Source organism: Buteo buteo, unplaced genomic scaffold (assembly GCF_964188355.1).
Source record: "Buteo buteo unplaced genomic scaffold, bButBut1.hap1.1 HAP1_SCAFFOLD_45, whole genome shotgun sequence".
Taxonomy (NCBI): Eukaryota; Metazoa; Chordata; class Aves; order Accipitriformes; family Accipitridae; genus Buteo; species Buteo buteo.
In genome coordinates, this window is record NW_027439212.1 from 543,766 (window position 1) to 569,946 (window position 26,181).

General features: G+C 51.7%; 2 protein-coding genes across 2 annotated transcripts; both read right to left on the bottom strand.

Moving 5' to 3' along the window:
* Positions 1-254: 254 nt before the first annotated feature.
* On the bottom strand, positions 255-19,643 carry LOC142027640 (electroneutral sodium bicarbonate exchanger 1-like). Its single transcript, XM_075021937.1, has 21 exons — positions 19,616-19,643; positions 12,178-12,339; positions 11,324-11,470; positions 10,732-10,867; positions 10,356-10,516; positions 9,156-9,421; positions 8,749-9,023; positions 8,283-8,370; positions 7,631-7,777; positions 7,382-7,473; positions 6,874-7,048; positions 6,604-6,737; positions 5,816-6,061; positions 5,606-5,711; positions 4,510-4,671; positions 3,669-3,782; positions 3,169-3,330; positions 2,299-2,550; positions 1,424-1,492; positions 708-881; positions 255-608 (listed from the first exon to the last, which is right to left on the bottom strand). The coding sequence occupies exons 1-21, from the start codon at positions 19,641-19,643 to the stop codon at positions 423-425; spliced, it is 3,282 nt and encodes a 1,093-aa protein (XP_074878038.1). The 3' UTR covers positions 255-422.
* Positions 19,644-19,720: 77 nt separating this feature from the next.
* On the bottom strand, positions 19,721-25,354 carry LOC142027641 (T-cell activation Rho GTPase-activating protein-like). Its single transcript, XM_075021938.1, has 8 exons — positions 25,123-25,354; positions 24,728-24,889; positions 24,534-24,643; positions 23,992-24,187; positions 23,647-23,764; positions 22,993-23,084; positions 20,688-20,749; positions 19,721-19,802 (listed from the first exon to the last, which is right to left on the bottom strand). Exons 1-8 carry the CDS (start codon positions 25,270-25,272, stop codon positions 19,721-19,723), a joined length of 972 nt encoding a protein of 323 aa, XP_074878039.1. The 5' UTR covers positions 25,273-25,354.
* Between the last annotated feature and the right edge of the window lie 827 nt (positions 25,355-26,181).

The window sequence follows — 26,181 nt, forward strand, 5'->3', positions numbered from 1 at the left end:
AAAAAGGGACAAATCACGTTCTCTGTCTTTGGTCAAAGTGGAGATAAGCTGAATGCCCAGCACAAACTTAGCAGTCTGCCCTCCCCTTCTGCCCCTTGGCAGCTATAGGTATTAGTGCAGCAGGGTAGAAACCGTTCACTCCAAAGGTTTTGGGGCAGGGGGACTGGGTGTTCAAAACACGATTATGAGCAAATCTTGCCAGCAGCAGCAGCAGCACCTTCTAATAATAATCATCGTAATGATAATGACCTTTGTGAAAAACGACTCGTTTTAAAAATTACACCTGTATTCAAGCGTTCAGCTCACTGCTACTTGAGGAAACAAAGGTTACAACGTGGGATCCAGGCTATTGGGATCTATTTCGATTGAGTGCTGATCTTCCCCCAACGTTTCCAGACAAGCTGTAAGAGAAACAGGCAACCTCACAGCCCGACGGAGATGTCCAGCCCCGAGGACCCAGCAAGCCTTACCTCTTCTTCTTCTCTGGCTTCATTTCTGGCATCGTCCAACTTCTTCTTCCTTTCTGGCATAAGGTCATCCAGAAAGCTGAGCTCGCGCTTTGAGAAGCAGAAATCCATCGCTTTCCGGACAAAGACGAGAGCCAAAACCTTCACGAATAAGAGGGAAGATGCGGTGAGCTCAGAGACGATGCCACCTCTCACTCCAACGCTGCAAACACCCCGCTGCTGAGCGGCGGCAGCTCTTACCATCATGGGAAAGATGATGGCGGCACGGGACACCTTGATGGTCCAGAGCAGGACGAGGCAGGTCAGCTGGATCACCGTGAACAAATGCACCTTTTGCAAGGGCACGTGCCGCAGGTAGATGAAATCCGGCTGGTGTTTCGCTGGCATCCAAAACAGCTTCAAGCGATCAAAGAACTGCAAAATAAAAGGGAAAGGTTGCCGCCTTGGGACTGCGGCAAGTTTCTGGCCCTCTCGAGACGTGGAGGCGGTTTGCAGCATCTCGCTTGCCGTCAGAAATCCTGGATCCCACCGCGTTCCTCCTGGGAGCAGCACCCATTTTCCCTTCGCTCCATCTATCAACCGGCTTGCCCCTGAGAGCTGCCCACCAAACGGCAACTATTCCGTGCCGTTCCATTATTAGCATTTCTCGGCCCACTGAATCCCCCAGCGAGGATTTCCACCAGTGGCAGAAACTGCCTTCCCTTTGCACTGAATTCCCCCGCTTTCACGTAACCAAACACTGACCTGCCCTAAACCCTGAAACAGAGAGCGCTGAACTTGCCTGGTCCTCCCAGCCCTATATACCTCCTGTGCCTCCACCAATCTTTTTCTTACACAAAAGAGTTTCATTGCTTGCTCTGCAAGAAGTTTTTCCCATGCCACTGCTTTTTTCCCTGCTGCTACGGAGACAAAATACCAGGGAGACGACATGCTGCACGCTGTAAAAGAGTCCGTACCTGAATTCCTCTGAGCGACGACACACCCATGTAGAGAAAGACGCCATAGAGCACAGGCATTGGTATAAACTGGGGGGGAAAAGAGAAAAAAAAAAAAGAATGCAATCGTTTCTTTCTCCATATTGCATTTTCAGTATTACCACCCTCTTCCACAGGCACTGCCTAAAATTGCTTGAAGCCTTCCAGCTTCCATTCAGGCTTACAGATGGGTCAGGTTTTAACCATTAAAGATTTTGTGCGCACGAGTGAGCTAAGGCTCTGCTTTAGGCTGAACTTTGGAGTTACCTCTCCTCAGAATACTCCTATTTTCCAGAAAGGTTGGAGGAAAATAGGCGATTTCACCCGTGCTACCCTATGCCGCATTCTGTGGCGGTAGAAAAACACTTCTGCCTAATCTTGGGGCAACAGGCAAAGGCCACAGGCCTCCTTTTAGCCTAGAGACGAGATTACTTTGTGGGAGGAACGTGCAAGGAAGCCCACGGGGATGACCTCAGTGTGTTTAGCTCCTGGGAACAGCTGCTCCGGGGCATTTGGGGAGCAAATTGCAGCCAGTAAAGGGCTGCCTGTTTGAAAGAGAGCAGACGTGCTGGTCTCAATATGCTCAGCTGTAACCCATAAACATGGGCGGGCCTGAAAGACACCCGAAAATTCAAGCAGTTGCGTTGCTCGCTTGCCTCGAGCACACCAAACGGGGGCCCGAAGGGCTGCAAAGCCTAACCGAGGCTGGTTCCCACCGTGGGTCAAGCCCCAAGGGTTGGGATCACCCCCTCCTCCTCCGCTCCACAACTAACTACTCAGGCCTGCAGAGAGGGGACTGTTTTTCTGTAACCTCCAACAAGCTCGCGGTTGTCGGGTGGTTTGCATTTTCCTCTCACCTTTAACACGGAAGTGAAGAAGACGGAGCAGCCCATGAGCCCAAAGATCAGCAAGCCAGTGACTCTCTGCTCTCGTATCCCCAGAAACTTGGGTTGTTCTCCTGGAGCTGAGCAGTCAGACTCTACTTTGAGGCTATTCACGTGGGTGATGGACAGGACGGTCGCAGCCACAAACCAGGGCAGCCCCATCACCGAGCACACCCCCAGCATCACGGCCACCACGAAAAGGTCCAGGTGGTACCCACATCCTTTCTGCAGGCAGGAAAACAAGAAACAGAGCATCCCATAGCACAAGAGCAAGGATAACGTCGCAAGTCAGACTCAAACCCTGCTCGAGCACAGGTCAACTTCTTCAGAATTTAAAACAAGAAATGGAAACAAGTAAGGGTGTACGCAGGCTTTGCACAAGCACCTGGCATGAAAATCTGGCAGGAGTTCAGACACAAGGGATATGGGGAGCTTGTGCGATACATACTTCTCCAAAAAAACCCCACCCACAACCCAAAACCACCAAACCGTTTTTTTCACTCACAAAGAAAATTCTACCACTTGCGAGGAAGGTGTGACTCTGAGTTATCCCTGGCAGCGCATCAAAACAATGCATTCCCCGCACCTGCTGCCGCTGCCGTTTCAAAACAAAAACGCGCTTCCATATTGCTCCAAGATTAATTTGCTCCTCCAAAAGGTTGCTCATCTGAACTGCCCTGTCACTTGCTCCCTGCATCATCGTTAATCCAGGAGAGCATCCTGCCACGCAGCCTGACCTTGTCCCAAACCAATGCCTTCAGAAAGCATCGGCAATAAGAGCTTCTCCCCAGACCTGCAGCCCAGAAGGGGCTGGGGCCGGGGTCATCTCTCGCAGGCCCTTACCTTCAGCTTGTGCTCCTTCCTGTTCACAATAACGGCACTGATCTGCTGGTCCATGAATATCAAGATGGTGCAGAGCAGAGCTGGGACGAGCGCAGCCAACACCGTCCACCAAGGGTTGGGTCCTATGGGGTTGATGAACCACCCGCGGTCGTCTCTGGTAGGCTGCAACAAAGCCCACACATCAGCATCGTCTCCCAGCCCAGGCACTCCACTGGCTTTCCTTTTCCCCTCCCTCCCTGTGTCAGAGCACCTCCCAGCCCTGGCTTCATGTCCCCCTCTCCCGTGGGCTTCAGCAGTGCCAGTCTCCTCTTTGCAAGCACCTCTAGGTACTTCTCCTGTAGGTATCTAGTTTTGGGGCCATCTTCTCGTTGCCAGGAGGAAGCAAGGCACTTGGAGGTGGAAGAGGAGATGGTCACACCACCAGCATCTCCTCCAGACTCAGCCCTGCCCTGCCCCGGCATCACCTTGTGGCACCCCCACGTGCCAAAACACCCCATTACCTTGAACGTGTGGGGGACCTGGAGCTTTGGCGATGGGATCCCAACCACAAAGTCAAGGAGCACCATGATGGCGATGGTGAGGAAAACAGCAAAGTCGCTCACCGTGGACCGTACCTGGGGCGAGAAACCAGAGGTGAAAGGGGCATGGCAAACAGGGCCGTAACGTGAGATGCAAGAGTTGCGGACATCCACAACATTCAGGCTGGTTAACCAAATCCCACCACCCCTCTGAGCACATGCAGCCTGATCCCTTGCTTAGATACTGTTGCTGTGTTTGTCCCCGTGAGATCTGGCGTCAGATAATAAAAAAAGCTTAATTAGGCGGACAAGGGTTGGTTTAAGTCAAAACCTAAAAATAATAATAATAATATTAAAAATAAGAAAAGAGATGTCTGCCACTACAGCTACACTCACAGCTACAACGGCAACAAGGCACTGAGGCATCCTTTAGTCCTCAAAAGGAACCTCCTCATTCGAATCTACTTTCCGCTCGAGCACATAATGCGCAGAAGGTAGGGAAAAAAAACCACAACCCCAACCCCCAAAACTTTGGGAAACCTGACTTCCTACTACCTGAGGAGGGGGAAAAAAAAAAAAATTAAAAAAAATCAAACCCCAAAAATCTTCAATCTGGGGCAGATCGCGAGGCAGGTGGGAAATGCTACGATGATTTTGCACTCACGGAAATGAGTGCGGGACATCCAAGCTCTTGGAGAGCTTGGCCTGCAAGGCCAACGTTTCCCAGCTTGACCATGGCGGGGCTAATACTGCTTAGTGCTCCAGGAAAGCCATTTTGGGAAACGAGTGTGGAGATGGACGCTGGCCACCATCTTCTACTTACTCTGGTTGGAAAGTAGCGGCTGGTTTTAAACTTCTTCAAGAAGCTCGACAGGGCAAAGGTGGCGAAGAAGAGGATGCAGCACCAGAGGAACACATCAGGCGTGTAGGGGCCGTCGCGTCCACAGGCAGGTCCTTGAAACTCCCCACGCAAATGCCGACATTCCTGGAGAAACAGAGCGTCAGGACACAAAGGCAGTGCACGTGCGGCAGGGAAACCTCGCGTAGCTAGGGGGTTTTGAGGATCTTGGTCCAAGATCCACGACCCTCTAACTGCTCCTGCCAATGGAGATTTATATGTAATGAGCAGCAGCAGCTGAACAAGTGACACATCGAACTATAGAGCGGAGAAACGAGATGTGAGGGGACACCATACCACGCACCCTCGGCACATCCTCTGCCTGCCATTCGAGCAATCGTGGCTAAAGAAGACACCAGAGGGGAAGGAAACACTGGAAACTCTTGGGGAGAGAGAGAGAGGGAAGAGGGAAGGAGGGCTAAAGACAACCATGGTAGGAAAGGAGGAGAAGAGACAAATCGTCCCTTCCCAGGGGAGGGCTCGCAGAACCTGGCCAAGAGGGGATGAAGGCCACCATAAGAGCCTGCCGCCCTAGGCCCGGGCTCTGCTTCCAGCAACAACAGCCTGAGAGGCTGCTCAGACATGCAAATTTATGCATGTACCTACAGACAGCACTGAACGAGAAAGCAAGGCCCAGAGTTACTAGGAACCCATTAAGGAGGCCAATTACTACCTTTCAAGCATGAACTTAAGTCCTACCTACAACTTCTACAATAATCAAACCACCCACTACTTAACCTTCCTCCCAGTCAGAAATACTGTCCGGCAACAGGCTTGAGGGGGACACTTGCTACCTACCCACAACGCTGGGGACCAGGTAGACTGGGACAAGGTGGACTCTCCTCCCGAGGACCAAGCGGTTTTAACAAACCACACGCTAGATTTAAGCAAGGACTTTTCCGAGCAGCACTAGCACAGTTTGAAGCCCATCATTCCCTGAAGGGCTCTGACTTTTGCACCATGCAAATGCCCCTGGACCCCGTGGCCGCGGCGCGAGGAAGCAGTGGCTCGGGGCACTTACGGTCACCGTGAGGTTTTCCCAGGCGATGCCAGACACGTTGATCCCGTTGCTCGCCCAGAAACGCAGCGTTTCGTTGCTGGGATGGGTCGGTGCCTCACACTTACAGCTGGGAGGAGAGAAGCCAAGACAGGGGTAAGGGAAAGGCGATGGAGGTGCAGCCCGCAGATCCTGCCAAGGGGCAGCAGCTTTCTCAGGGGGAAAAAAACCCACTAGTAGCTGGTGAGGAAGTCCAGCTTGCTGTGCATGTGCACAGGGTAGGTGTCTCGCAGGTGACTCAGCTTCTCCAGAGCCTCGTAGATGAAGATGATGCAGATGAGGGAGGCAAAGGCTTCTTCCGTGAAGCGGGTGACGTAGCACACCAAACAGCTGGCATCGGTGGCCACCAGCACTATGCACAAGAAGGCGGTCCACAGCCCAATGCACGCCCGCAGAGACAGATAGGAGAGCGTGTACTCCCTGGGAAAGCAAAATGAAACAAAGGCTGCAAAGGCCAGCAAGAGGCCCTGAGACATGCCTGCCTTCGGGGAAAACAGGGAGCAATTCTGGAGCGTGTCAAGGCTGCGGATGGGAAATGCAGTTTCCAGGTACTACTACAGAGAGCCTCGGGGCTGTGGTGCAGGGTGTAGACCCACAGGAGGAGAGGCCAATTATTTAGTTACCACTGTTGAACAAGGATCTTGTGTTAACACCTTGGAGGCTGCTTGAGGTCAGGTCCCTCTTGGGCCAGGTGGTGTTCTCCCACATCACCCTGATGCCCTGACACTGAAACCAGCTGGGTTTGCACCCAGTCACCTGCTGCCAGCAAGCTGGGGCTTAATGATAAACCTTATGGCAATAAGGGTGGTTTATCTCCCATCAAAGCCATAGCAACAAAAGGACTGTCACTAAAATCTAGCAACTACCCCTAAGAAACAGAAAAGCAAAGCAAAGCATCTTTTCTCCATCACTGCCCCCTTCTGAAGGCTCTCGCAGCACCCAGCTGCGGCAGCCAGCCTTACTTGCAGAATTTGTAGAGGATCTTCTCAAACACGAGGACGGGTCCGGTGCTGCCGAGGATGGTGAGAGGTTGGCCGGCAAAGAGGCAATACACCACGCCGGCCATGGACGCGCCCAGCAGCGACTCCATGGCACTCTGTCCGGGGAAGAGAGGCAGCCGTGAGTAAATAAATCGTTAGGGAGAAACAAAAACCAAAGCCGATTCACTGCAGCGAGGACTTTGGCCTGACTTTTATCCTCCCCCATGCCCCCCAACAGAGAGAGGTGCTCACTATCTGGCCATTGGTCGCCTCCCCCAGCAGTCCCCCAAAGGTGACGACAGGGGACATGCAGGCACAGTAGAGGAAGAGGAAGGACGCCAGGCACTGCAGGCTCAGACCATCCCGGAAGTCGCTCCAGAACCACGGGGCTTTCCGCTTCACGTCCAGGGTCAAACCTCCAAAGAGCCTGCAGGAAGGAAAAAGAAGAGAGTCTGTTCTCTTGGAGGAACACGGTGACTTTGCTTTGCTGCAGAAGGGCAATCAGAAGCACGGAGTCACTTTCGTGGCTAAAAAGAAGCACTCTCCTTCCTCCCAAATCAAGGAAACCTGCGTGCAATGGTGATGGCTGGGGCTGAGCCCAGCTGCCCAGATCTCCCCCCTGCCCAGCCCAGGGGACCAAGCTGGCAATGCGGAGCCCCTTCGTTGAACCAGCTAACCCCAAAGACCTGCTAGAAGGGAGGGTGCATGCTCAGATTTGAGAAGCAAACAGAAAAAAAACCCAAACTATTAAAGCTCCCACCTTCCCGTCCGCTGCAGTTCAGGGCCACTGTGTTTCTCCAGCGTGCTGTGAGAAGCACTGTCGTCAAGAGCTCCTGGCATCTTCCTTTTTTCCTGTTAAAATGGAAGTAAGATAAAGCTATGGACTTGTAACCGCTGGCTTGTTTTGCTTCTGGTCTGGCTCTGTGACTGTGTCAGAGTGGGACCTTGTGAATTTGGGCCCCTGAACAGCATCCCCAGCCGTCCCGCCCGTCCCCCTCGCGCCTCCCACCTGCGAAGGGACGTTTTTCGGGGGCTCGATTCGGATCGATGGATCCCACTCTCCTGGCGGCAAGACCGTGACCTGATCCAGAAACTCGTCGATGCCAGCCACGAGGTCAGCCCCGTTCTTGGCTTTATAGGCAACGTCACGGAAAACCTGCCAAGAGAAGACAACCTGGTGAGAGGACAACCCAGCTCGGAGGTCCTAACCAGTGCAATAAGCTCTTGGCTAAACGCAAGGCTTTTTCCCCAAAATTTCCTGCTGGAAAGGGCAGGAAATACTCCCCCAAAAGGAAAAATCTGTGCGTCAGGGCATTTGTAATCATCTCCCCCACGAGGCCCCCGTCCCCCATGGCACACCATACCCTTCTGCTTAAAGAGCAAGAGAAGTTTGACTGGCCCTGGCAATGCCACCACTGGGGACAGCGTGCTGGGGACCCCGGCAAGAAGGATGAGGTGCAGGATGCACCCCGGGTGGGATTTCAGCCTCCAGGATGTGGGGTGATGCAAATCTGCGTGTTCGCTTCGGGGTGAGAAAGAGGGCTGGGCTATTTGGAGAGCTGCGGGCAGCTGGGACAGCAAATCCTCTTCCTCACTACTTCAGAGACAGGGAGAGCTGAAGAAAGGCAAAAATGACCCGGAGCTATCTCATCTTGTCGCACCTCATCTGTCATGATAGTGGCCATGGACCTGCCGATCTCATGGTACTGATGGGCTTTTCCTTCTGGTCCAAGCAAAACAAACAGGAACCTGGGCAAGAAAAACAAAATGAGAGAGAGAAGAAGGTGTCCTTGCTCCAAGAGCACCCAAGGAAAGCCCTGGCAGCTCCCAGCCCGGAGCGTGGCTCAAGACGGGACACGTAGGCTCAGCGACGCCACGATGAATTTGAAATTCTTCAAAACCGACGGCAAATTTCATTTGGGGGCCAACTTTCATTACAATTGGCCGATGGGTTTAAAAGCTACAGCAGGGAATGGAGAAATGAAGGCGAGGAGATGCGGGTGGGGGAAACGTGCTTGCTCCCCCTCCCACTCGCCTTGTTCCCTTGGGACACCAAACTGATGCCTGCAACTCGATCTTTGGTTGGGTGTCTTTTTTACGGAAAAAATTTGCGCTTCTCATTCGCACCTTGTTGGGATGGGAACTTCCGTCATGCCCGAGAGGAGGACAGCCGGGCTCAGGCGGACAAATGCCACGATGGGCTGGTGAAGGAAATCCAGCTCTCCTACAAGCACGTTGGATGCTTCAGCCCCGGTGGGAATTTTCTTCATGAAGTGCAGCTCCGCCTGGGCACGACAAGCGATTTTCAGGCAATTACCCCAAAAGCAAAGCCCACAGCGCTCTGCAGCACACTCTCCAGCCAAGTTTGCAAGAGCAAATCTGGCCCTAAAGGCGTGAGAAAGCTACGAGTGTCTCACCTTGCTTAAATCCGTTGCTCTGCTCTCAGGGTTCACCCCATCTTTAGCTTCTGCAGCGGTGGGAGAAGGACAAGAGGTGATTGTTTGGGCTGGTAGGAAAAAGAAAGACACTCAGAAAGATGGACGAGGAGCAACTGGGACGCTTCTCCTTTGCCCGGACAAGTCTAATGGGGCCACAGCCCTGCAGAAAGCCTCACCTGGCTTGTAGAGGAGGTGCAGGTCTGACTGCCTCTTGCTCACATCAGCAAACGAGCAGACAGCGGGCAGAAGGTTGGTTGTCTTCTCGTTCTGATGGTGGTGCTTCCTCAAAAGGACTTCTCGAACTTGCGCCCGCACGTGCTCGTCAAACTCCGTGGACTGTTCTTGCTGGGCCAGGATCGTATCTGAGGATGGCAAAGGGAAACAAAGCCATCAGAGCAGAAACCCCAACAAGTCCCGACCCCCAAAGCCCCCAGGGAAGGCTGTGCCACACAGGCTGCACCCTAATGCCGGCTCAGCCTTGCATAGCAAGGCCTTTTAATAATGTTCAGCCTTTGCAGCCAAAACGAGAATTTTCTTCTGCTAAGAAACATGGCATCCAAGTGCTTATTCATCATTCCGCTAAGATAAATATTTCCCATTCTAAATGACGCAATTTTCTTGCCCGACCTGGCCTTTCTGACTCTACACGTTCACCCAAATTATAAGCGATCTATAGCACAGACGTTCCCAGAGCTTCCCGTGCTGATGGAGTGCAATTTGCCGAGCCCAGGGAGAAACGTGCTAAGAACGGCTCCGACTTCTCCAGCCCTTGAAAGGGCTGAATGGAGACCTGCCGCCAGTCAAAGATAACTTCTCCAAAGCGGCTTTTGCAATTAACTTCAAGTATCTTCCCCACAGAAATACACTGCTTGGTCATCGCCAGATAAACTCTGCCTTAAAACTCTTACATGCTGGATCTTAAGGCAAAAGCAAAAAAAAGAATGCGAGGAAACAGCTTGTAAGAAATAGTTCCTTTAAGGAGGTTCAGCTCTTACGCAGACTCTGTATTTCTAAGAGCAGCCTGCTAAGCCCTGACACACGCTCCTTTTTGGCTGCAGAATATTCTCTAGTGGCTTCTCCAACCCCACAAACTGCTTTCAAAAGGACCCCGCACTGGAATAAAAAAACGGTGCGACTGTTGCATGCCCAGTCTACATCCAAAAACAGCTCATGAGAAAAACACAGTGGCACTTCTGGAAAAGGACGTGCCATTGGGGCAGGGTTTGATTTGGGAGTGAAGAGCACCGTGGCGAGCTGAGCTCGGCCGTTCCCGGAGGGATGCAGCGCCCATGGTACCTGCAATCTCTTCGATGCTGTTGGCACAAATGTCCAGCAGCACCGACCCGTTGCTGATGCAGCTCCTCAGCTCGGAGAGGCTGTGCAAGGACAGCGTGCCAACGTAGGGCTTGCTCCAGCGCTCGCCGCCATCTTCCACGTCCTCCTCAAACTTCAGCCACCTGCGGACATCGGGTGCGATCAGCCCCATTGCAAGAAAACAGCCCCAGCTCTGCAACCCCTTTGACAGAGCCACGGGGTGGCAAGAGGAGAAGGCTCCTCGTGCCGCCACCTGCAGCTGCAAAAGCTTCGCATCCTGGAGAGGAGAAAGCAGAGCCCACGGGCGCTGCCGGTGCAGGGACTCCTCTCCCACCGCAGCCAAGCAGCAGGGATTTACCTTGCCGTTTCCTTCCACTCGCCATCTCGGGCCTCTTTTACACAGATCTCATCCAGCTCGGAGAACAAGTGGTGAGGGAGGTGCTGCTCGTCCTCCTTGCTCCTGAGAATGAACTGCACCCGCTGGGACGGGGAGCCTGGGGGCAGAAGGCAAAGACCCATCCCGTTACCGCGCCTGAACACAGCTCGTCACGCTCACGTGCAAAGTGGCCATCAGCACCAGTGCAGCCATAAACACTGGGCTGGCCCCTCTCCTCTGCATCTGTCTGGGCTTGCACAGAGCCGTGGAGAAGGAGAAGCATCTAGTCCACCTCTGCATGAGGATGGGCTGCTTTCCTTCCCCACATTGCCATTTTTAAAGCCAGGATCCCTCTAAGGAAGACGAGCCTAAACCCATTATGCATTTAACTGCATTAAAAAAAACACAAACAAAAAAAAACAACAAAAAAAAAGAAAACTTGGGAAAAAGAGGGTGTTGCTCAATACGGCCACTTTCCCTCGGAAGAACAGCAACTCACTCAAACTAGCCACGGGGACCTGCTTGCAGAAGGCCCCAGCGCCCACGTTGCCCCCAGGAGTTTAGCGAATGCCGCGGTGGGACTTACAGTGGTAGCCCTGCTCCATCGGGGCAGAGTCCTTCTCCCGTTCCCCTTCCCGATGCTTCTGGCTGTGGCGTCGGTGATGCCGGTGGCTCTGCCTAACCAGTGGCATCCGCGCGCCCACGTACAGGGTCCGGTGGCCTGCGAAAAAGCAGCGGTTTTTGCAGCACTCTCGGCATTGCGGCAATGGTTGAGGTGGCCGGTGCCTTGCTAAGCCACGGTTATATATCCCAGGAGCAACGCCAGCTTCCCTGAATGTTATTTTCACTGGACCTCCTTTTTTCCAAGCCTATTTTACTCGAGCTTTGCAACAACACAGCAACAACAAGTGTTGGCTCTGGGTCATCTAAAAGTGCCCCCAAAGTATTGGACCTCTTCTCAAATTCCAGCTTCGGCTGGACAACACTCAGACTTGCTCATTAAGCAGCAACACAAGCTAATTATTTTCAAAATCTCTGTATGGCACGAGGCGACAAGAGACGATCAAATCAGTCCCATCGTAATGAACTCCAGAACAAAAAAAGAAAATCACAGCCCCGCGTCTGCAGCCCTGAAATGATTCTCCTGACCTCTCCAAGCCAGGAGCAGCCTCTGCGAGAAAAAAAGCCGTGAATTATCGAGCCCTGTGGCTACAACTCACACCGTGGCCTCCCGGGGGGCTTTTTCCCTCCGTTTAAAAAGCCGTAATAGTAAAAAACGTGACAATAACTGTGCTGCTTCATTGAGAAGCGCGGCACGTTTTGCTGCACATGATGTGACACCCGACAAGGCACACAGGAGAGACTTTGTGCAATGGGAAAACGCGCTGGGCTGGTGGCTCCTCTACCAGGATCTCAGCAGAGACTCACCTTCCAACTCCTCCTCCTCATAGCGAACACTGACAGTGTTGCTCCTTCTTCCCCGGTCAATCACTGCCTCCTCGTCATGTCTCTGTTTAGCAACGACAAGAAGGGAAAAGTTGGGGCTGGGGGTGGAGAGCTCCCTTACATCCTCCCAGCCATCACCCACCCCTGCGTCCACGCGAGTCCACGAGCCATCACGCCTCTACGTGCCGCCTCCTCCTCCTTCAGGCACAGCCCTAAAACCACGGACTTGTAGGAGGTTTTCCTTCCCATACGCAAATAAAACAGCCCATAACATCACCTCTACTGTATACCACGAGAGTCTGGACGTCTTTAATACAGCAGGAGAGGGATGAGTGTTTCAGACCAAAAAAACCCACCTCCTGCTTTGTTCTTGAGGTTCCTGTCTAAAAAAGTGATTTCCAAACTGGAAAAAAAACAACCCCAACCCACAAAACTGCACTTTTGAGCCCCGGCCGTGCTACCTGTAACTCTTCCAGAAGTGTCATTTTGTAACCCCCGTTTGGGTTCATCCTCACGTCAGTCACTGGGTTTCGGGGACAACTGAACCTCCAGGTCAGTCAGGGGGCCCGATTCCCCAGGGACTGATGGAGTAGCCCTCACGGGAGGAGCTAAGTGGCACCCAGTGTGCACCAACTCCAGAGACACAATAGGGACCATTGTGAAATCACAAGCTATGATGCGGATCCAGGCAGCTACTTAAAGCCATGCACCCCTAGAGCCTTCCCGCTTGGAAAACTTAGTGCCTGGGGAGAAGCCAGCTCTGCTTGGAGCAAAAACTCTCCAGAACAGAGAAACTTCCTGCATGAGAGGTGTCAGGCTCAAAAGTGTGCAGAAGGAAAACCCTTCACAGGCTCGTTCACCCTCCTGAGAAGCAAAGCCCACTAGCAGCATCATGTTTTCTCTCTTTTTCTTTCTAACAGTAGAGCTGAAGCTCTAGCATCCTGAGGATAACAGGAGGCACAAATACGGTAGGGAAAAAGAATATCTTATTGGATCAATGGGTAGATTCAGAAAAAAACCCTGCTACACAGTAGTTTATCCTGGCTGCTAGCTAGAACCGAGAAGACTGTTTTTTCCACCTGGGTCAACAGTTCCGGTGAAACATACTACCCGCCTAGGACAGCTGCATCTGAGGAACAAGAATTAGTTATCTGCTATACAAGGAATAACAATGAGTCATTTAGTGCCATGATATTCATCAGGCTGCACAGAGAAACAAGAGACAAATGCATTTGAATAACCATGTCTTGTGTTACGTTTTAACCACTTAACATTCCGTGAGAAATACCCCAAGAGCTCAAGAAGAAAGAGCAGCAAGGCAGGAGACAGGTGAAAGCCTAGAGCGCCAGCTAGACGGAATGAAAGACCCTTCCAGCAACAACAGCCTGAGAGGCTGCTCAGACATGCAAATTTATGCATGTACCTACAGACAGCACTGAATGAGAAAGCAAGGCCTGGGGGGATCATTTCCCCTCTGCTCAGGGCTGCTGGGGCCAGTCTGTGTGCTCTGTCCAGACTGGGCTCCCCAGGACAAGACTGGGACTCACTGGGGCGAGCCCAGCAAAGGGCCACAAAGGTGACGAAGGGACTGGAGCACTTTTCATATGCGGAGAGGCTGGGAGAGCTGGGACCCTTCAGCCTGGAGAAGGCTCAGGGAGCTCTTATCCATGTACATCTGATGGGAGGGAATGAAGAAGAGGGAACCGGGCTCTTCTCAGCAGCGCCTTCTGGCAGGACAAGAGGCAAAGGGCACAAACTGCAAAACATGAAATTAAAGCTGAACACAAGAAAAACTTTCTGACTGCAACTGTGGTCGAGCACTGCAACCGGTTGCCCACAGAAGTTGTGGTGTCTCCACCCTTGGAGTCCACTCAAAACCTGAGGGGACACGTCCTGGGCAACCTGCTCTGGGTGACCCTGCTTGAGCAGGAGGGCTTGGACTCGATGATATCAAAGGTCCCGAAAACCTCAACGGTTCTGTGAAAGCCACAGACAGAGATCTCTGCCTCAAGCCGAGAGGCAGCAGTCATCAGCCGACTCAGAGGAGCAGGCTGGGAGGCAGCTAGAAAACTCTTCCCAGTTCCTCCCTTGTCATCCCTGCCTCAGGTGTGCAAGCCAGTGCACCGCTTTGTTGAGCCGCCCAGTTCTCATCCCGCTGTGATTCTGCAGGTAACGTTAACACAAAGGAGTGAGAGGGGAAGAGCTTTAGTTAACGGCATGGGAACCTGAAAGCACAGGACAACTTTTCCCCAAACGTGGGCAATGCTGCTTAGATTCTGTCACCTAGGGAAGAGAAGGAAGACGACAAATGGGCCAAAGGGTTACACAGGAATGAAATACGAGGAAGGTGCAAGAGACATCAAAAACATCGATATGTGCCCCAGAAGACTATTTTGTAGTCAACTGGCCTGCCCACACCCGACTGTGGGCATGAGGCCTCCGCTCCGACTTCCACTCTTCTCCTCTTCACCATTTCTTCCACTGCAGCACTATCTGACACTTCTTTTCTTCTCTTGACCTTCAAAACATTGCAAACTTGGTATTGATAAAATTTGATTTTGACTTTTCTATTTTAGAACAAAAGTCAGACTTAATATACATCTGTGTTTCGCAACATTGTCCAGGCTTATACAACAAAAACCAAAAAATGACTCAGGAATAAAAGATTAGCTGCCTTATTCAAACAGAAGGTAAGCACTGAGAGGCCATCCAGAGAATTATGCTCAACAGTTTTAAAGAAGAACTACTGCTTCCCAGGACATCCTATTGGCTCCATTTTTAGAGGAGGGCCTAGGAACATCATTAGCAGGAACGTAATGCTAGCAGAGAGAGCGGGATTTCCTCAGGGGGAATTTGGACAGGACACCTTCACTAATTCACTCCATCTTCAGACACTTACCTGTATTGAAAACAAACCCACCCTGAGATCTCACTAAACAACTACTTTCCAAAGAAGCTTAACTTGGTTGTTTTCGACACATGCAGCACTTAGGAAACTACTTCATTATTCAGCACTATTGACCTCATACAGACTCTCACAGCGAAGAAACCATTTGACAGCTCAGCTCAGACTTGGCGAAAACACATTTAACTGAAGCCAGCACGGCTCTCACGTCCTCAGGCAGGACTTCATTCAAAGTCCGCTGGAATTGACAGGAAGGTTTCCCTCAACTTGGATGGTTCTAGGTGAGAATTCACTCCCACCTTACACTGCCTGACTGACACCCAGAAACAGGACAACTACAGCATTGCCTAGATATATCTTCTGCTTCTCCAGACTACTTGGAATATCACTTTTTTTTTAAAAAAAAACAACACACAAAAGAGAACCACACACGCAACTTAAAAGCTCATCACTGCCCTTGTTTACTTCTTTACCTGTAACAGAGGTATTGTAAAATCTGGTGAATATTTGGTGACTGGACTTTCTTTAACCAACTTTATAGTACTTTTTTGCATTGCACCACACGTCCTGAGAACAAGATAAATGACTTAGAAACAATGCTGGACTTGCATATGATATCTTGAAACCGAAGAACTGCAAATACAGCTCTTTCAGAATTCCTGGCTGTGAATAACACAAGCCAGTGGGATGGGGACAATTGCTTTGGACTACTTGTCCATTTGATAAGGGAGACCAGAATATCTACTAAGTGCTCACAAGACAGACCAGCAGCAGCCTTTCCCAGGGACCAATCATCAGAACAGGAAACAGTAAGAAAAAAACCTCAGTTTTCACAACAGAGGAGGTTCAATGCAGAGTCCCACAGAGGTCTCAGCTGGGGCCTGAGGCTCTTCAGGGAATTCATAGAAAACCTGGAAAATGAGACACTAGGGAGGTGACAACATTTGCTAATTATACAAAAGACATTATTACCATTATTACTATCATTATTTAGAAAAACAAATGCATTCTTTCTTTAGGAAAACAGAAACAAAGAGCGTGAAATTCAACGTCAACAAATGTAGTCAAGCATAAGGAAGAAAAACACATGTTCCATATATATATGTGCTGGCTCCAGCCTAGTTACCGACATTCAAGAATGAAGGCTGGGAGCCACTGGGCATTGCTTCATAAAAATACTAGCTGAAGAGTCAGCAGTGGGTGAAAAGGCAAAGAGAAATTCCAGACATTTTCAAAAAAAGCAATACAGGACAAAAGAGAACACATTGCTATGCTCTATTTCAAATCCATGGTACAGCCATACCGCACGCAGTTTTGCTCCCTCTCATTCAAAGACACAGTGGAGGAAGGGAAAGGGAAAAGCAAGACATAGATCATAGATGTTTCCAGACATTATCCAAACATAACCATAGTGAATTACCACAAGATACGCCGTGCTGAAATAGAGCCGAGTTCTAGATACATCGTGCAAATGTAGGGATAAGGCACGAGGTGGACATTCTCATGTTTGAATCTCATCTTCGATACTCTCTCCCATTTACTGACATCTGAGAACAACAATAAGACTTAAGAACATAGCACTAACATTTCAAAGGAGCAGGAGTCCTCTTGTAAAGCTTCAAAAGTCATACCACACTGAGCGTATATGCAGAAGGGAGCACCTACAATCTGTCCGTATGAACTTGGTGAAAAAGCGCTAGTAACACATTACAAGAAACACTCACCCAGGTGACACTCTCCCATCAGTTGCTTGCATTAATAGCATTGTGTTTCCTTAACTGTATCTGGCTTCAGTCCTGACATCTTCCCGCAAGAAACAACATGCCAGGCGCTCCCAACCCTGTGAATAAAACCTCATCAGCTTTCCTAACTAAAAAGTAATTTTTTTAAAAACTGAAAAGGACTAGGATTCACAGGAGTAGCGTCATTACATTCACTTCACAGTTCAAAATGGGAGGACAAAAGATAATTGACATGACAAACGCCACAGTTACAGACGTTCCTTCCTGGGGGTGCAGTTCGCACACCTAGGAGCTCATGCGTGCAAGAATGGGTGACGCCAGGCAGCAGTCTCCTTACGTGCCTCTGATCTCAGGAAGAAACAGGTAACATGAATACTTTTACTCCATTTGCTAGCAGAAACTAACATCCTGAGGACCAGAGATGGAGCCCAAGATTTGCCTAGATGAAACGCTGACGCAATCAGTTCCTTTAAGGGATGAAATTGTTCGTTTGAGTTTGGCTTCAAGGACTCCCACAGCTGGTGATTAACTAAGAGGTATGCTACAGCGAGGAGCCCGACACACAGATTGCAGGACAACTCATCACGCCAGGCCTCTGAGCTTGCAGTTCTCCGCAGGGCCCGGTGCTGGCTGAGCAGGTGGATGGACTTCCCAGTTCTAGAAATACAAGCTCGGGAATCAAACCCTCCTCAAGCACGCAGGCAAAACTGGCTGCGCTTTAGCGAAGCAAACCAACAACGAGGCTTCGTTTGTTTGGGTGCCTCCTCTCTGACAATGCTCTGGGCTACTTTCTCTTCCTGGCAGTAAGAGGAATAAGTTGCTCTCATACATACCAGCTTCTGACAGGGAAAGAGGATGACCTCGTTCTTGCCTGCTAGGACCAGGGGTGGCAATAACGCAGTCTGCCGAGACTGCAAGGGAATGCCTTGGAGGCGGAAACACGTGGGTGTTCATTACTCCTGGGCACTCGGAATCACGGGAGGTGATGATGCCAAAGGGCCTGATCCGATTCACAAACTGACACACCTTAGGACTGAAAAGGCTTCTCCTTCAACTAACTTACTTTTCTCTGCAACAACAGCCTCAGGAGAGTAACTTCTTCTTAACCCTTTACACTACAGCAACTACAATGTTTAATCCTAATGTACCTTACAAGAAAACTACTGCGGTCTTCTCTACTAGTGGGCCAACACTGCTGCGCCTGTAAGGAGCGCTTTACGTTTTATTAACCTTTTGAAACAACGCACTAGCTTTCCTTGCAATCGCATTACGTGGGCTTCCTGGGACTTTACATATACACGTTTGTTTTCTCTGGCTAAATCAGATTTGGAACGCAGGGGTGGCCATCTGAAAACACTGCAAAACATTCTTTTTACGTACATCAGTTCTCTGGTGAAGGCAACAACTGAGGAGGATCTTCAGCTAGTGTAAAACTGCAAAGCTCAAAGGACTTGTACTCCAGCTAAAGATCTGCGCACTACTAGGCAGGAATGTCAAATTAAGCAATGCCCAACAGATACAAGTCATTGGATCTTTTCTTTTACAAGTAGGAAAGAAAGGGTACACAGAAAGATAGTGAAGTGGTCTGTAGAAAATGGATGTAAATCATCAAGATTTCCGAGGATTACTCGAATTGCTTCCTGGAGAGGCCAAAATAAGAAAGGAAGGAAGAATATTAACAAGATAGCCACAATTCCACTGTCAAGTACAGTTTTCAGGCTTGGGAAAAAAATAACATTGCAGTTTGCAGGAGTCATGGAAGAGCAGGTTCCAGATATTTTGCTTTTCCTCTTCCCCTTCTTCCCCCTGCTCCCTCCCATCACCTCAGAGCATGCTGCCCTAACAGATTCACAGAAACTGAAGTGAATGAATATCTTAACCCTGAATTAACATGGAAGCATTACTATGGAGAGTGGAGGTGTGCTTTTAAATTTAAGAAGTTCTACATTTAAGAAGCCTCCTCCTTGCCAGCACAACACATGCAGTATTGACCTGTTTCAAAAATAAACATATTCCCCTTTTTCGGAATATTGACCCAATTCAGTTACAAAGGAACTGTAATTCAGCTCCAACAAACTCCTGCTTTATAAAGGGGAAACTTTTTCTAGGAATACCTTTCAGTATTTTCAAAAGTGAAAAAGAAAAAAAAAAAAGAACCAATAATTTTCTGTATCAGTTAAGATCAGCACACTTTCTTCAATACTATTTACAATGCTACTACTGTACTCTGAAGATTTGTTTAAACTTAACTAACAGGAGCATTTTTAAGCAGGCAGTATATTGGTCTCATTTCCTCGGGAATGGCAGGGGCTTTCTTCTGTCTCAGGAAGAAGATGACAACAACAGAACTCATCAGCTGTCACCAAGCTTGGCCACAAAGTAATGGCGTCATTAAAAGAACGTCCCCTGGCTCCCACAGCTATGAGGAAAGCACATGCAATTGAGCATTAGATTAGCTGCTATCAAGCTAGCTCACCAGTACTGCCACAGCTCCTGAAAAACTAGGAGGGTCTGACAGCTAGTCAAGCCTGAGAAGTTCAAAGCAGTGGTCAGGTCTGGGGCTGAGAGCGAAACCACGGGAAAGTGCTACTGCAGAACGAATCTGAACAGGAACCAGCAAGGCACGGAGTGCAACGAGCTCCACAAATAGGAGTTTTCATTTGTCCAATTTCAACAGGCAGTAGCTTCTTTGAAGTATTTCTGATAAAAGCATTACTTGCTTACGCTAATGCTGCCTGTTGATGACATTTTTCATTTACGTCATTTTTTTCACCCTCGTACTCTCTAGAGAAGTTCCCCATTACTCGCACTTGAAACGCTGCATTTGACAAAACGTCCTCCGTCCCATAACAAACAAAAGATTTGCTCAGCCTAACATTCAGCTAAGCTCCCGTGGACCTGCTTCATCTCCTACCTCTAACTCCTTGACAGCACTTTCAGTGGTGTCGAGATCCAGACCGCTGTGAAACAAACAGAGAGTTAGTCCCACCCCAGCCAAAAAGCAACAGAGCTACGTTCCTTGTAAGAGTTTAAACAACAACAAAACATCATTCCCATTGCACAGAGAAAATACTTAGCAGGCAGATGAATTCCCAGTTTATTGTTCTTAAAAAACATCCAGTCTTCCACAAGGACTGTTCCTTTTCAATTTTCTGCCCATTTGTGTTTTGTGCATCTGAGGATACAAAGGATGAGAGATCAGATCTTTTCAGTCAATCCTCACTAACCTTTAGGACTGGGGTTTTTGACAAGGTGCCCTCAAACCAGCACCTCTCTCTTCCAGCCTATCGCAATGCCATTCTGCTCAAGGGACTAAAAGAAGGAACCGGCAGGACGTGTCTCTCAATCCCCTCCACAGTGCAAACCTGCAGAGGAACGGGCCTTCACAGCATTGGAGCTAGGCCCTGTGATGCTGGGAGTTGGGTACTGCCTGCATCAAACTGTGTTCGCACCTATTAACGACATCTTTTGTAAGCCAGCTTCTCAAAAGTTGTTCATTGCCAGGTATCGGCCCACAATACAATGCACAGGGAGAGAGAAGGTCTCAAAGAAAAGCTGAACCCATTAAGAAGTAAACAAATGTCGCACAAGTGTCACTTGGAAATAAGGAAATAGGGTGGAGTGTAAGGAATTACGGCATGCAAGTATTCGCTGGTATATGGTCTGGCAGGCAGCCACTCTCATATCCTCCACATTCAGGGGCCCCAGCCAGAACTCGGTCAGAGATGAGAACTTTCCTTCCTCTTCAGAAAGGCCCTCTCCTTGCTTAATATGGAAGAAGTTAATGAAAGGAGTTACACAGCGCGCCACAGCAGAAGGACAGATATCACCCACCCAAGACTTACGCTGTGGTCATGAAGTCTTCAGGAATCAGCAGGGACACAAAAGTACGATTCAGGAAGGGACGCTGAAGCGGCGATGAGGGGAAGAGGGTGGAAAGAATGGAAGAAAGCAAGGCGCGATGACAGGCTGCCAAACTCAAACAAATGCAGTGCTCTCTCTACCATCGGGAGATCAAACACCTGCAGGCTGCTCAGAAACGTACGCACACTACTGGCAGTGCTGTCCAAAGGGATTACGCTGAGGGAAAGAGCTCGGTCACAGACAAGAGCAACGTTTCAAGCATCTTCTGAACACCACACGACACCACAAGACAGACAACACGCCTTCCTCTCCAAAATCAACACAGAGAACAAAACAAGGAGGAAGGTTAATCCTCCTGGATCTGACACTATTCCAGCAGAATGCTAATAAGCAAAGCTAAAGAAACAACTGCATTTCAATTCATCCCAAAATAAAGTCACGTGGCAGAATTTCAAAGACTCGGCCTACTTCTCCAAAGGAAAAAGGAGACTAGTGTGGCACGAGATTTAATGCAGCTTCAGGTCTGGAGACAGCCTAATTGGCGTGGTGTTCATAGCACAGTCTCTTCAATTCTGCAGCAGCTAACAACAGTCACTTCCAGAGTAAAGCCAGGCCCTGGCAATGCCTGTACACATCTCATTGCAAAAGCAAATTCACTCACACTCATAAAACCACTCTCTAGGTCCCTGGCTGCCGACCCCAAACGCGCTCCCCCGCAGGAGCTCCCCGGACCCTGCTCGGGGCACCAGGGCTGGGCTCAGGAAGGAGTTTTTCCCCCGGGCAGATTGGCACAGGTCCCGGGGGGGGTTCGCCTTCCTCTGCAGCACTGAGCACAGCCCCTTGCCGGGGTCCTCGGGGCCATTTCTGGCCAGCGAGTCCCTGCTGTTGCAGGAGCAGGAGTCCAGCTGTGCCCTCCAGCCCTCTGCCTCTCTTCCCTGGGCCAGCTTGGCAGGGGAACCTCACGTCTCCAGGTCACCTGCAAAACAAGGAGCCTCAAGGAAGCCGACTTTTCCCTGCTGCTTTTAAGCTGGCACACTTCCGTGGGGAGAAGAGAAAGCCTGGGGGTGTGTGGGGGGGTGTCTTATCTATCTATCTCTCTAAATCTGCTGGGAGGGAATGAAGATGAGGGAGCCAGGCTCTTCTCAAGAGTGCCCACTGAGAGCACCAGAGGCAACAGGCACAAATGAAAACACATGATATGCTCCAGCTGCACATGAGAAAACAACTTTTTCCTGTCTGGGTGGTCAAACACTGGCACAGGTTGCCCAGGGAGTTTGCGGAGTCTCCGTCCTTGGCGATGTTCAAAACCCAAGGGCACGTTGTCCTGGGCAAGCTGCTCTAGGTGAGCCTGCTTGAGCAGGCGGGTTGGACCAGAGGAACTCTACAGGTCCCTTCCAACCTCCACCCTCCTGTGTGAGTCTGTGCTTTGGTTTCACTCCTAAAGCACCTGAACTCAACCCTGATGCCTGCGGGAAAGGATGCTGGGACAAGGCAAGATCCCAGACTCCTCCCCGAGGACTCACCACAAAACCCCATCTACCTAGTCCAGAATATCGTATGGCAGACACACTCAGAAGAGAGAAAAGATCCTTTTATTGCAAACATCAACTGCGGCGGGGGGCGGGCCCGGGAGTCACAGGGCTTCAGCCCGTAACAGGGAAACGGCACCTACAACGACAGAGTCAGAGAGCACTGATAAACCCATGAAGGCAGGAATAGGCATGACTTGGTTCCCCTTTCTTTGGGGAACACCGTTGACGAGGAATTGTTCATAGCCCAGAAGAGAGAGCTATGGCTGGCATCAACCAGGGGATGGCTCTGGCACCTTATCCCCACGGGTAATGCACTTGGAGACCTGCATGCGTGCACAGATGCACAGGGCCCCTGTGCCACGCAGCAGGGCTCGATGGGGAGCCGCTGGGGAGCGGCCATGGAGTTATTTCCAAGCCCCGCGCAGCACCGTCCCTTGCCAGCGGGTCGGACTGACTTGGAGCAGCGCTGAGAGTTGGGAAAGATGGGCAGCAGAGCCTGGTACACACCTGGGCTTCCTGACCTGCTGGACCTTCCTGCTTCTTTTAAGTCCCCACCTCCTTCTCTCTTCCTTCTTTTCTTTTCTCGTTGGCATTCCTTCTCCTCTGCCCAGGCCTGTTTTCTCTTTCTTTTCTTTCCGTTTTCCTTCTCCTGGGGGGAGCCTGCAAACCTTTCCATCCCACAGTATGATTAGGTAGGTAAAGCCAGGATCAACTAGAATCAGTTCTTGATTTACCCAAAGCTGACTCATTTCACCTTCTTTCCTCTGAAACGCTCTTTAGTCCTTCTGTGCATCCCAGGGAGTCTACTGTGCTCCCTGGGGTGGCTGGAGCCAAAGCAACGGGTGCCTACAACAGAAATGTCAGAGTCAGCAGGTGGCAAGGGACACCCTGGAGTAGCAGGCGACTGTTTGGCAAAATGCTGCCTTAGCCCTACAGAGAAGATCCCTCTGGCTGGTTTGCATTAGCCCGTTCTTCCAAGGGCCTCACTTTGGAACACAGGGTTCACACGGGTGTGTGACACTCGGTTCGTTTCTGGCAGCTCAACAAACACGGGGATACCGTGTCTCGGGTAGGAGGGTAGCCCCTGATGGAGCTGCCATACCTCTGACGTTTCGGACTCCACCACCGCGTCTCCCCCAGCTTCTTTGAGGACATCCAGCAGAGAAGCGGGTGGTGTGTGCAGCAAGGCTTCTGCCTGGTGGTCCTTGTCTGCTCTGCCTGCAGGGCCACTTTGCTCTTCCAAATGCAGGTCTAGAAAGGAAAAGCACGTGCAGCAAAGTGACTCCTTGGAAGTAAAGCACACCTAAAGCAAAACCCACCCAAAGCCCTACACCAGCTGTCTTCTCGACATTGAGGTTTCTGGTAGCCCAAGCCCCAGCCTGGGACAGCCCTCAGTTCCTCCTCATACCTGTGGCTCTGTCCATGGGGGCTGCCAACTCCCCGGCTGATGGACAGGAGCGGCCAGCCATCTCCTCCACAAAGATGTCACCGCAGTTTTCAATGAGAAACGCCACCAGCACGTTCACCTGCACACATCAAACCCTCAGTCTCAACCCAGGTGCCTGAAAATGTATCACACAGCCTTTCCCACTCCCGACCCTTGCCTCTGCGCAGGAGGCTGTGGTTGTGGGGCTGCTCTTGCAGGCAGCCACCCCACCAGCATTCGCTCCAGAGAAGAGGCAGCCAGGGACCTCTGAGCAGCCAAGCTCGGATGGGCCGGCAAGGCTGCAGCCGGCTGCTCAGTACAGCGCACCTTCTCAGTCACCGCCAGCATGGCCTCGAGGGGGAGCACGTCCTCGTTAGGTGGGCTCAGCAGATTTGGCCCAAGGCAGATGGCCAGGTTGCTGGCGGTCATTCTGCTGCTGGAGGCGTTGTGGCCGATGTGCTGGAGGAGGGCCAGCAGCCGCTTGAGGAGGACGAGATTGGCTCCAGGCAACTTCTTGGCCACCCTGAGGGAACAGGAACTCAACGTTAATAGAGCAGATGTTGCCCACAGCTGTCCCCAAAGCTTGCCCAACACAGGTGGGTTGCGCAGCTTTCCGGGTGCTCTCAGCCAGCGGCCAGTGCTCCTGCGCTTCAGGAAGGAAGCACGGCGTTGCTTCCCAGCTCCTCATTTCCCCCAAGCCCAGGCAAGGGAAGGCTCCCTGTCCATGCCCTTTCCCCCGAAATCTAAGCCCACCCCAGCAAAAGCAAGCTGTCAGAAGACACAGCTTTTTAAGGAGACCGTCCCTTTTCAGGCAAGTCCCAGGCCTCTACCAGTCCCTCCTCAACAGGCAGGCTGCTGCCCACACTTACGCTTTCAGCTCTTCAACCTTCTCCTCCTTGCCGCTCTTCTGCATCGCTGCCATCCAGTCCTCGTAGAGGTCTGTCACGAGGAGCTTGGCGGGGATGCTTCGGAGGAAGTCCTGCAATGCCAGGGGCTCCAGGTGAGCCTCTAAACACTCCAGGCCAGCCAGGAGCTCTTCCAGCTGCAGGTCAGAAGCGCTCACCTTCAAGATGACGGCCAGCAGCAGCGCAGGCTGGCTGCCCAGGTCGACATCCGCACCGTGGTCCAGGGCCTCCCGCAGCTCACGAAACTCTGTCCTGCCGGCAGCTCTTCGGAATATCCCTTCTGTCGACGGTCCTTCCTTGTGCAGGACAGCCAGCATCTCCTGCAGGAGGGGCAGGAGGACAGTTGCTTGGCTGAGAAGCTGCCTTCCAACAGCAGTGACCAAAGCACTGCCCCAGATCCTGCTCCTTGCCCCCCGCAAAGGGGGCTGGCACCAGAAGCGTCTTCTGGGGGTGAAGGGCCCAATCCCCCATCCCCGGAGCTCCTGGGGACACCCACCTCCCCTCTGGAGCAGCGGGAGGGAGGGCTGGGGACCCCCTGCCCAGGCTGGCTTACCTGGATGGGCCGGGGCAGGGAGCCGTCCTCCCCGCAGAGGGCTGCCAGGGGCTGGCCAAAGAGCGCCCTGCTGCAGCCGGAGCCCACCTGCCCTGGCGCCTGGGCAGCGGCCAGGGTCCTCCGATGAGCAAAGGGCCAGGGCAGCCCCATCCTCTTCCTCCTCCTGATGGTGTTCCCTCCTTCCGAAAAGGAAAATGGAGCAAGAGCGTGTCAATGGAGACAGCCGGGCCAGCACTCCCGGAGCCTGCCCTGCCTGCAGCACGGTGCTGAGGGCTGAGGCAGGATGGGCAGGGAGCCAGCAGCTGGAACCACAGCTCCAGCTCAGCGGCTCCAGCTCGGAAGCTCTTGAGAGCCGGCATGCCACCGGGACAACCTGTCCCAGCCCTCGCCCTGCCCTCCTCCAAACTGTGGGCAGCAGGAGAGGCTCTGGGTCCCCGCAGAACCACATCCAGCGGCTGCTGCCCAGCAGGTGTCCTTGCTCGTCCAGGTGACGTCCTCCCTTGGGGTGCCGCACCTGCATGGAGACACTCAAAGGACAAGTGAGCACAGCTCAACCATTTGCAGGACAATGTGCTTCTTTCCAGAACTCACCTGGTGAGCCGCAAAGTCCCCCAGCTTTGATAGATGGGGCTGTCGGTGGCCTTTGCCCTTGCTTGGGACGATCCTGCAAGAAGCAGGCTGCGCTTAGAGAGCAGCCCCGCAGCAGAAAGGGCCACCGGCGAGCTGCCACCCGGCACCAGCAGCCTGAGCGCGGCAGAGCTGGGACCCTCTGCCCTCCTGGGCTCTCTGCCCCACACGGCAGGCTTCCCCCCAGCGCCGCCAGCGAGGATGTGCTGGCATGCCTGGTGGCTCCCCAACCCTCTACGCTCCCCGAGTGGCACCGTGGGACGCTCCCTCCCTCCATCTCTGCCTTACAAGCTCACCCCGCTGGCCGCAGACGCCGGCACAGCCAGAGACGGGTGAAAGGCAGCCATTCTCACCTCTGCCTGGCCCTCCATCAGCCTCTCCAGGCTCCTGGTGCTGAATGTCCTCCACTGGGCAAGAGAGAAGGAGCGGAGG